This window comes from Culex quinquefasciatus, chromosome 2, assembly GCF_015732765.1.
Source record: "Culex quinquefasciatus strain JHB chromosome 2, VPISU_Cqui_1.0_pri_paternal, whole genome shotgun sequence".
NCBI classification, from domain to species: Eukaryota; Metazoa; Arthropoda; class Insecta; order Diptera; family Culicidae; genus Culex; species Culex quinquefasciatus.
In genome coordinates, this window is record NC_051862.1 from 73745101 (window position 1) to 73755035 (window position 9935).

General features: G+C 46.9%; 2 protein-coding genes across 2 annotated transcripts; both read right to left on the reverse strand.

Moving 5' to 3' along the window:
- Position 1: 1 nt before the first annotated feature.
- Positions 2-5774, reverse strand: LOC6037967. Its single transcript, XM_038255971.1, has 6 exons — positions 5320-5774; positions 4996-5260; positions 4671-4937; positions 4551-4609; positions 4081-4493; positions 2-756 (listed from the first exon to the last, which is right to left on the reverse strand). Exons 4-6 carry the CDS (start codon positions 4563-4565, stop codon positions 297-299), a joined length of 888 nt encoding a protein of 295 aa, XP_038111899.1. The 5' UTR covers positions 4566-4609; positions 4671-4937; positions 4996-5260; positions 5320-5774; the 3' UTR covers positions 2-296.
- LOC119767419 (SRSF protein kinase 1-like) lies at positions 1805-2968 on the reverse strand. Its single transcript, XM_038255972.1, has 2 exons — positions 2492-2968; positions 1805-2426 (listed from the first exon to the last, which is right to left on the reverse strand). The coding sequence occupies exon 1, from the start codon at positions 2870-2872 to the stop codon at positions 2534-2536; it is 339 nt and encodes a 112-aa protein (XP_038111900.1). The 5' UTR covers positions 2873-2968; the 3' UTR covers positions 1805-2426; positions 2492-2533.
- Positions 5775-9935: the final 4161 nt, after the last annotated feature.

The window sequence follows — 9935 nt, forward strand, 5'->3', positions numbered from 1 at the left end:
CTCGTGTATTCGCAGTTGACCTTCTTCAAAACGTTCGGCTTTCTTGCTCAACAATCTTTTGAGAGTCGCCTGGCTTGGGCAGATTGCGTTCGCTCGTTGATCTTGATAAAAATGAGCTCCTCCTTGAACGTACTGATACAAAAACAGGTCCAGTTCTCTCTGTGTGTAGCGCATTCCGTTTAATTTCTCCAAATTTTCCGATTTTTCGTGAACATTTTGCAGTAGATCGATCAGGCGTGGAGATTTCTTGCGGCCTTGTTCAGCTGTGCCAGCATCGGCCCTCTGTTGGCACACAGCTAGTTTAAATTCTCTGGAATGTCGGAGTCTAGCGCCTCGGTCGAAGTTGCGTCCTGGTCTTCACGTTGGTCATCTGGGTCAACAAATGGAATTGATTCGATTGTGAAGTCATCATAAGTCGCACTCGTCGTCGTGAGCGAGGTGGTGAGTTCGTTTCTGTCCAAGCTATCGGATGCGGACTGGCTTTGCGATCGGGAAGGTTCAGATGGTACACGTTCAATCAGAAGAGCCGTTCTTTGACGTTTTTCTGCAGGTTCGTCCGGCTTCTTCCAATGATTTTTGACGTGAGTCACAAAGTTGGTGATCTTCCAGGAACCGCTTCGTTCCGTGTTACAGGTGGCCTGGACAGTCTCGCAAAGTGGGCATGCAATTTTGACTCGACTGTTCTTGACATCAAAACTAATCGAAACATGATCGAGGCCCTGGCACAATCTGTCGTACTCGACGCTTCCGTCGTGTCTGAAAAAAAAAATCATAATTATAAATTAATCATCATAATTCATAAATCAAAAAAGTCAAGAAATTAAAGCTTAAAATGTATAATCAACACCTATGTGCTAATAACTTCTGATAGGTTTGCCAAATTTTCAATCATTCAATTATTCATAATAAGCGCCCCACCACGCATTTTTCAAAAAAAATCGGCTGAAATGCCTATATTTCGAAAACATTATTTTTTACGGATTTTACAATTCCTCAGGATCTTTTCAATACAACTTAGTTATGTTGAAAGGGTATCAAAATGATTTTTTTTTTTATACTGGACATAAAAATGAACATTTCGATCATGGTAGTCATTGAATAACAATTTATGAAATAGAATAAGTTTTAAAAACTTTTCAATGTTCTTTGTCATATTGGTCATGTGTAACATAACCACCATAACTAGCTTTACAAATTAGTATGGAGATCGGAAGGAACTGCCACTTAATTATAATAAACTGTAAATAAATGTTAAGACAATTTAAGTTGAGTTCGATTGGTTTCAGCGGCCGTTATATACACCGACCAACAAAATTTCTGCGCAGACTCAACTCAAGGAAGCATGAACTTTGGGGTCCCCAGAATCACGTGCACTTTGAATTTTTCAAAAATAGTTAGTCTGGACCGGATGGTTTTTCACGTTTTTTCCAAAGTTTGTATGGAGAATTAGTGCCATTCCATTCGGCCCAGTCTAACTATTTTTGAAAAATTCAAAGTGCACGTGATTCTGGGACTCAAAACTTTATGCTTCCCTTGAGTTGAGCCTGTGCAGTCATTTTTGTCATTTATTTTGTAGGACAGTGATATTATTAAGCTTGAAAATAAACATGCACTGGACAAAAAATGTATGTGTAATGTATACGAGCTTATTGTACTTCTTCAAAACGAGAAGAAGTTTTTTTAAAAAAGGTCATAAAAACAAAAAAATTGTGTTTTGGTTTTTAAACCGCCTTGAGTCAGTGGTATTAAACAAAAACGAAACAGCAAAAATTAAAATTTTGTTTATTGGACCTTTTAAAAATACTCCAGAAGTGTGTGTTTTTAATGGTCATGTCTTATGTTTCCTGCAGAATTAGTTGAACTGTTTAGTCGTTGCGATCTTCATCACTGTACGTTCTGCATTAAGTCTTCTCGGCTAGCATCCAGCAACCGGCGTAGGTTTCACGGTGGGCACGATTTGTTTCGGTTGTGCCTTTCGTGCAGGCGAGGCTATCATCCCGTAGGTAATCCGGGTGCACGGAGGGTCCTTACGTTCCATAACGTGGGACAACATTTTTCGCCTGGACTCGCTGATGTCGAGGGTGGTTTTTGGCTGTGGAGGATGCGCATTGCGGAAGCTGTGGTGACAGGCTTTGGGGAATCTGCGGATGATGTCTTCTCGCTGCCGAGGACGTCGTCATTGTTGTTGGAAGTATACGCGTCCAGACTGGTCAGGGCCGACGGGTTGCTGGAAGGCTTCTGGGCGGTGCAGCGGATTCGTCCTCGTCGGTCACCGTTCGGCAGCAGGCGCTGGTAATCCGCGGTCACTGTGGTGTGTCCTGGTCCATTTTAGAATCTTGACAGTCACCGTTTCCCAGTCGCGGCCCAAACTCGAGCTGGGATGATGCTCCAGCTGCTGCCGGATCAACTCTGTTTGGCGGTTGCTCCTGGAAATGCGGTGGAGATTAACAAGTATAACAGCTGATAAACCATCGTGTGCCAATTCCATTACCAATTTGCGAATGTAACTATCGTCCTTGTACAGCAACACGTTCTACGGCTTGATGTCCGTGTGGATGAGGTAATCGAGACCCTCTAACACTTGCCGGACGGTGGACTTTTCGTTCGGCAGTGGAATTCCTCGGTAGTTGCTCTTCAGGAAAAACTTCGGCAAGCTGTGCCCCAACTCTTCAAACACCAGACAGATGTGCGTCCCCTTGATGCCCGTTATCCTGAAGTCGTTCAGCAGTGCACCGTCTTGTTTCGCTTCTGATCGGCGTTCCGCATCAATCTGAATCTCGTCCTTGGCCGTATTGGTCAATTGCTGTGACGATTTGACAATCTTCAGCCTTACGTACCGCCTTTCGTCAAGGTCCCAGCTTAGCCACACCATCAAAAAGTGACCCCACCTGAGATGACCGACCACTGAAGGCAACAATTCGCCCCACTACAACGGATGTTAACTCCCGCGGCCAACCCGCGGCAGTAATCCTCCACGCCTCCTGCTTATAATCGTCACTAGGTATATCCCGCACCATCCTCGTCCAACAACCGATCGTCTCCGTTGAGCTTAAGTTCTTGCTTATTCCGGAAGAATACTGTTTTTGATTGTCATGTTGTCGCTCTAGCCGCCGCCGACGATACCGAACTATCTTATTATCCGGAGATTGCTGGCCACCACCACCACCTGCTGCTGCTGCCGCCGCGGCCGCTGCCTGTTGTTTGGTAGCTTCTTTTTGTTTGGATCTTTAGCACACGCCTATTCGCGTCGGATTTTTGTTTATCTTTTGCTGCTCTGACTACCCCGTAAAAAAATGACAGGTTTCCGTCTGACGACACACCAATCGGAATCATGTTACACCAAACCCCCCGATTACGCTCAGGCGTTACGCTTTGTATTTCGTCGATTTCTCTGGAATGGCGCAACTTTTTAAAGCAATTTATACGTCTTGTGCAGATTTACAAATTGCTTTCAAAAGAATGCAAAAATGTTGCGTCATTCCAGAGAAATCGACGAAACACAAGGCGTAACGCCTGAGCGTAATCGGGGGTTCACGTACCATAATCAGCCGATTTAGTTGGGATGCGTTAAGTTTTTAGTCGCCCTTTGAATAGACCGATAAATAACCGATTCCGTTGAACTTCGTCGGTCGATTTCGACAACCAATATTCTACAGAAGTCGGTTGGCCGTTGTGTTGGCCGAAACCACCCAACGAAACCCGACATAGTTATGTGAATTGCCGGATTTTTTTACCGGGTATCGATTCATCCCACTGCCCACTGAGCATTTTGGCTCGATCTAGCTCGAGATCGAGCCTGAATCGAGTCGAGGCTCGAGCAAAAATTCTCAGTTGATGAGAACTTTGACTCGAGCCTCGAGTGGATAGCTGGACTGAAAAACGCAAGCTAGTTTTTGCATTTTTTTTTTTTCAAACTTATTTAATGAAACAAAAATTGAAAATTTACTCAGCTTTGGTCGACTATCAATTACTATGTGTAAAAGATCTTTAAAATTCAACAGTTCGCCTGAGTAGCATCTTAACTATTTGTAAAATTCGCCTAAACATAAATATTCTATAAAATATATAAAATGTTCATACCTCGCAGCAAAATAGTCTTTCAGCTTCAGCCTCAGTGCAAGCTCATCAGTGGAGTCACCTCGCGTTGCACCTGGACCTGGACGTTTTGATTTGCTTCCTTTTAGGAAGAAGCCCCATCCTTTTGCTTTGACGACTTGAGACAGTTTGAGCAGCAAAGCCCTTTCGCCTGCCATCAACTTGAAGTCTGCACATTTCTCTGTATATTCCCCACAGAATTCAGCAATTTTTGGATTTCCGGGTCGAAGGTTCGTAAGTTCTGGGAGGCTTCTGATGTCTTCCTCGATGGACCGTATCTGGCCTTCACTTAGATCCTCCAAGGCACAGTTCAAGTACCCCGTTCTTTGCAGCACTCTCTTCAGATGCGCGGGCACGGGGCACTTCAATTGTGCTTCCGCCTTCTTCCAGAAGTTTTCCTATAAAATTAATATCAATAAGTTTCATGCCATAATTATATTTTGTTTAGTTAGTACCTCGAATCCTTCCATCTGTAACCGGAGTTGACCGGAGACCGGAGTTGACAGAAGTTTTCCTGTTAAATAAAGAAATCATTTAGTTTTTTTTGCATTTTTTTTTGTAATTGAATATTTTACAGGCGCGCGAAGAGGGCTGTTCTCGCCACTTGCTGTTCGGCCAGCTGCAGTCCGGATTGTGGACCTGGGTCAACCAACTTCGACCCAAAATTGTCCACTCTCCGTCTGTCCACCGACCGGGATCGACCACCTATTGCCAAAATGGCCAGCTGCCGTTCGGCCAGTCGAGTTGGGATGGCGGACCTGGGTCGACCAAATTCGACCCAAAATTGTCCACTCCCGCCTGTCCACCGATCGAGATCGACCACCTAAGGCCAAATTTGGCAGCTGAATTAAGAAATCATTATTTTTTTTTGCTTTTTTTTTTTGTAATTGCATATTTTACTGGCGCGCGAAGAGGGCTGTTCTCGCCACTTGCTGTTCGGTCAGTTGCAGTCCGGATTGCGGACCCGGGTCAACCAACTTCGACCCAAAATTGTCCACTCTCCGTCAGTCCACCTACGGCCAAAATGGCCAGCTGCCGTTCGCCAGTTGCAGTCGGGATGGCGGACCTGGGTCGACCCAAAATTGTCCACTCCCGTCTGTCCACCGACCGGGATCGACCAACTACGGCCAAATTGGGCAGTTGCCGTTCGGCCAGATCAGTTTTCCTGTTAAATTAAGAAATCATTAAGTTTGTTTTGCTTTTTTTTGTAATTGAATATCTTACCGGCGCGCGAAGAGGGCTGTTTTCGCCCCTGGCTGTTCGGCCAGTTGCTGTCTGGATTGCGGACCCGGTTCAACCAACTTCGAACCAGAATTGTCCACTCTCCGTGTGTCCAACGGCCGGGATACCTACTTCCAAAGTGGCCGGCTGCCGTTCAACCAGTTGCAGTCCGGATTGCGGACCTGGGTCAACCAACTTCGACCCAAAATTGTCCACTCTCCGTCTGTCCACCGACCGGGATCGACTACCTACGGCCAAAATGGCCAGCTGCCGTTCGGCCAGTTGCAGTCGGGATTGCGGACCTGGGTCGACCAAATTCGAACCAAAATTGTCCACTCCCGTTTGTCCACCGACCGGGATCGACTACCTACGGCCAAAATGGCCAGCTGCCGTTCGGCCAGTTGCAGTCGGGATTGCGGACCTGGGTCGACCAAATTCGAGCCAAAATTGTCCACTCCCGTTTGTCCACCGACCGGGATCGACCATCTACGGCAAAATGGCCAGCTGTCCTTTGCAGTCCGGATTGCGGACCGGCTTCAACTACCATCGATCAAAAACGTCCACTTTTTGTTTGTCGCGGAACCGGGAATCGGGAACCACTCACTTCCGACGAATCTACCTTCGAACCACAAATGTCCACACTTTGTCGCGGAACCGGGAATCAATGACTTCCGACGAAAGCTTACTAAATTTTGTTTTGTCACTGACGCCACGCCACGCGGTTGAAAACTGCTCGAAGTTTATGTGTCAATTCGAACTGTCAAATTTTTTCGAGTAGTTTGACAAGTGTTTTCACAGAAAGGTAACTGAAAAGGCTAGCTAACGCGCGTTAAGATCAAAAAAGGAAAAACTAAATGGAAGGAACGAGGAAAGGCTTTTATGAACGCTTAAAGGTTTGGAAAAAAGTAATTTATCGCTCATTAAAGGCGGAAGTGAGCTACCCCTCGGGGTGGTGTTTAAATAATATCTTGCGCGTGGCATGGCCTGCTGCGCCTAAAGCTACTTAAAACTTAAACCAGGGTCGCACTTAGGGTTGACTCACAACAAAGCAAAATAAAGCGGAAATGTGAAAGTGAACGCTGCAAAGGTTTGAAAAGGAAGCTTTATCGCTCGGTTAGCGCGGAAGTGACGCCCCCCTCGGGTTTGTTGGTAAATAATTTCAAAACTATGAATGATAGAGCCAAACTTTTTGAAGCAATCAGTTCGTATACTATCGCTTAACAAACGCTCAACTAATTTGGTTACACCAGTTAAAAGATACAGTAAATAATGTAAACAAAAACCTGAAAAGCATGTGTCACAAGTGCGTTTCGAAAGTAAAATTGTCACAAGAGTGCACAGAATTCCCGAAAACGAAAACGAAACTATTGGCACTACGCCCCCCGGGGCATGGCCTTCCTCTAACGTGGGATTTCTGCTCCAGCGCCTCTGACGAGACAGGAGAAACCGGGACCGACGTTTTACTTCACCATCCGATAGAAGCTCAGTGGATAAGGCGGGAATCGAACCCGCGTCTCATAGCATCATCGGGATCGGCAGCCGAAGCCGCTACCCCTGCGCCACGAGACCCACAATTCACAGAACAGAACAGAATTCCCATACAAACTATAATAAGCTCAAATCAATGGTTTAATCGACTTAATCAGTATATTTTTGTAAACAAAGGTTGCATTGCCTTTAGAAAGTATGTGTGTACATAAATTTGTGAAAAACAAGAAAATTTTTCCACATTTTCCAACAACATGTATGACGTGTCACAAGTGTGCACAATCATTTTGACGATAAATTGGTCTATGTCACAAGTGTGTATTGCGATATCCGGGAAACAGAAGCGAGTTTCCAAAATCGGGTTAAAGGATCTTGTAGTGTTTGATAAGTATAGCAAAACGTCATCATTAACTCATTTTCGACCAAAATGGTCTAAGACAGCACACAGCTGACGATATGTTAACATATGAAAGACAATAGCTTATAGGACCTTTTCAAAAAAACTCTAGATATGTTTTAGGGGGAAACTGGAACTTTTGAGCCATGCAAAAACGCAGTCAAAGAATTTACCTCCGAGCTATGATTTTTTGAAAAATAGAAATTTTACTCGAAATATTTTTTTTGACTTCAGTTTTCAATGTTAAATCAAACTAGCAATCCAAAAGAACTTTACAGATTTTATAAATCATGTGCTCCGTTATCAACACTTAATTAAATTTTAATAACTGAAACATTCAAGTTTTTTTTCAGATGAGTAATTCTCGCTGAAAGTGGACCACTATTTACACAAGGTGCTCAAAATCAAAAGCAATGTACTTTTCCAATAGCCCCCACCAAGTTATGAAAGAAACCATGTTTGGTTGGTTGAATTTGTCCTCACCTCGGCGCCACGAAGCTAAAACATTTTTTTAATTAGTATTTTTTTTACTTAGGCGCGTCTATGGGCAGGTTACAGCGCAGTGGACCAAACTACCCGGCGGACAACGGAATATCCGGATGAATTAAAAGAACGCGAGCTACTTGTTAAACGTGTTTTATTCTTTGCTAGTTCTCGCACGAATGATTGTCGGAAGTGACTGCTGTCACTGCTGCAAGGATGCATTCGCGAACGACGTTACGGACGTAACATCTCGAAAAGTTCAACACTCCTCCTCGCGAATGTGACCTTGCCTCACCGCTACTCGTCTCCTCCTATCTCCTCCTTGCCCGGAACAGGTGCCAATCCCATCAGTGTAGCGAATCTCTTGACTTTGTTGGACCCAAGGGGTTTGGTCAAGATATCCGCAACCATGGACTCCGACGGACAGAACTGCAGCTCGATCTCGCCCGATGAACAGCAGTGCTTGGTGTAATGGTAGCGAGTGTCAATGTGTTTTGACCGTTTCTTCTGCTGGTCCATTACGGCGAAGTCCAGACAACTCCTGTTGTCGTAGATGATGGTTGGCAGCTTAGGCGTCTCGTTGAGCTCGGTCAGCAAACGCCGCATCCAAACCGCTTCTCGGGCAGCCTCGGAGAGCGCAACGTATTCGGCCTCCATGGTAGACATGGCGACACAGGTTTGCTTGCGGCTCGCCCATGCTACCGTCGCTCCTCCTAGACGAAACAGGAAACCGCTGCAGGATTTCCGGTCGCTGCTGTCTCCCGCCCAATCCGCGTCGCAGTAGGCTGTCAGCTGAAATTCCTTGCTGCTGCTTCCCAGCACTAACCCGTAGTCAACCGTATGGATCAGATATCTTACGATGCGTTTGGCTTCTGTCCAATCGGTTTCTGTCGGGCTGCTGACTTTCCGGCTCAGGATCCCAACGGTCGCTGCAATGTCGGGGCGACTGTGCACCACAAGATAGAGCAAGCATCCGATCAGTTTGTGGTAGTCCCCGTTGCTCTCCATCTTTGGGCTGTCCGTGGTGACCTTGAAGTACCCGGGGTCCATTGGATACCTCGATCCTTTCGCGTGCTCCAGTCCGAAACGGGTTTTCAGTCTTTCGACGAAGGCACGCTGGGAAATCACGAAGAAGCCATCGCTGTTTCGGCGCACACGGATTCCCAGGAAGCTTCTGATGTCACCCAGCCTCGTGATTTTGAACCGCTTCTCGAGAGCACTTTCGATCTGGTCGTTCTCCTTCGCTTGCGTGGCAACCAGGAGCAGGTCATCCACGTAAATGAGCAGGAATAGCCACCCGCCACCCACGCATGACTTCCGGTACAGGCACGTATCGGATTTGCACTGCTCGAGTCCGATCTGGTTCAGCATACCCGTCAGCGTTTTGTTCCAGACTCTCGCCGCCTGCTTCAAGCCGTAGATGCTGCGTTTCAGCCTGCACACCTTCTTCTCGGATCCGGCTTGTACGTACCCAGGCGGTTGCCGCATGTACACGACCTCCTCCAACTTGCCGTACAGGTATGCAGACTTGATATCCAGGTGTTTCACGTGCATCCGCTGGTAGCCAGCCACCGTCAGCAACACACGGAACGTGGTAGCCATCGCTACTGGGGCGAAAATCTCCTCGAAGTCGGTTCCAAAACGTTGGCTGAAGCCCTGAGCTACAAGCCGCGCCTTCATCCGCTCGACTTTCCCATCCGCGTCCAGCTTTCGTTTGTACACCCACTTGCTACCGACAATATTGCACGTGGCCGGCGGGTCCACCAACTCCCAGGTACCATTGGACATCAACGCTTCGTATTCTGCATCCATCGCAGCAATCCACTCCTCCTTTTCAGCGCAGCTTACTGCTTGATCGAAGGATGTCGGTTCGTCGTGGTCTGCCAATGCCATGCCGACAAAGAAGTCCCGTAGCGACGCTGGCAACACTCCCCGGGTTTTACGCCGTGGATTCCGCTGCTGGGTTTCATCGGCGTGTCCTTCTTGTTGAGCGGCTCCGTCTTCATCGCCAAAGTAGAGCTCCTCCGCAGAATGATACCTCCAAGTCCTCTTCTTCATCCGAGTGCGGCATAGGTGCCGCTGGTTCCTCTTCGGCCGCAGGTTCTGCTGGTTCCTCTTCGGCCACAGGTTCTGCTGGTTCCTCTTCGGCCACAGGTTCTGGTGCCACATCGCGTGCGGCCACCACTGCAGGTGGTTCCAATTCGATAACCGATTCCTCGGTTTCCGGGCGTTCGTCTGCATCACGTTTGTA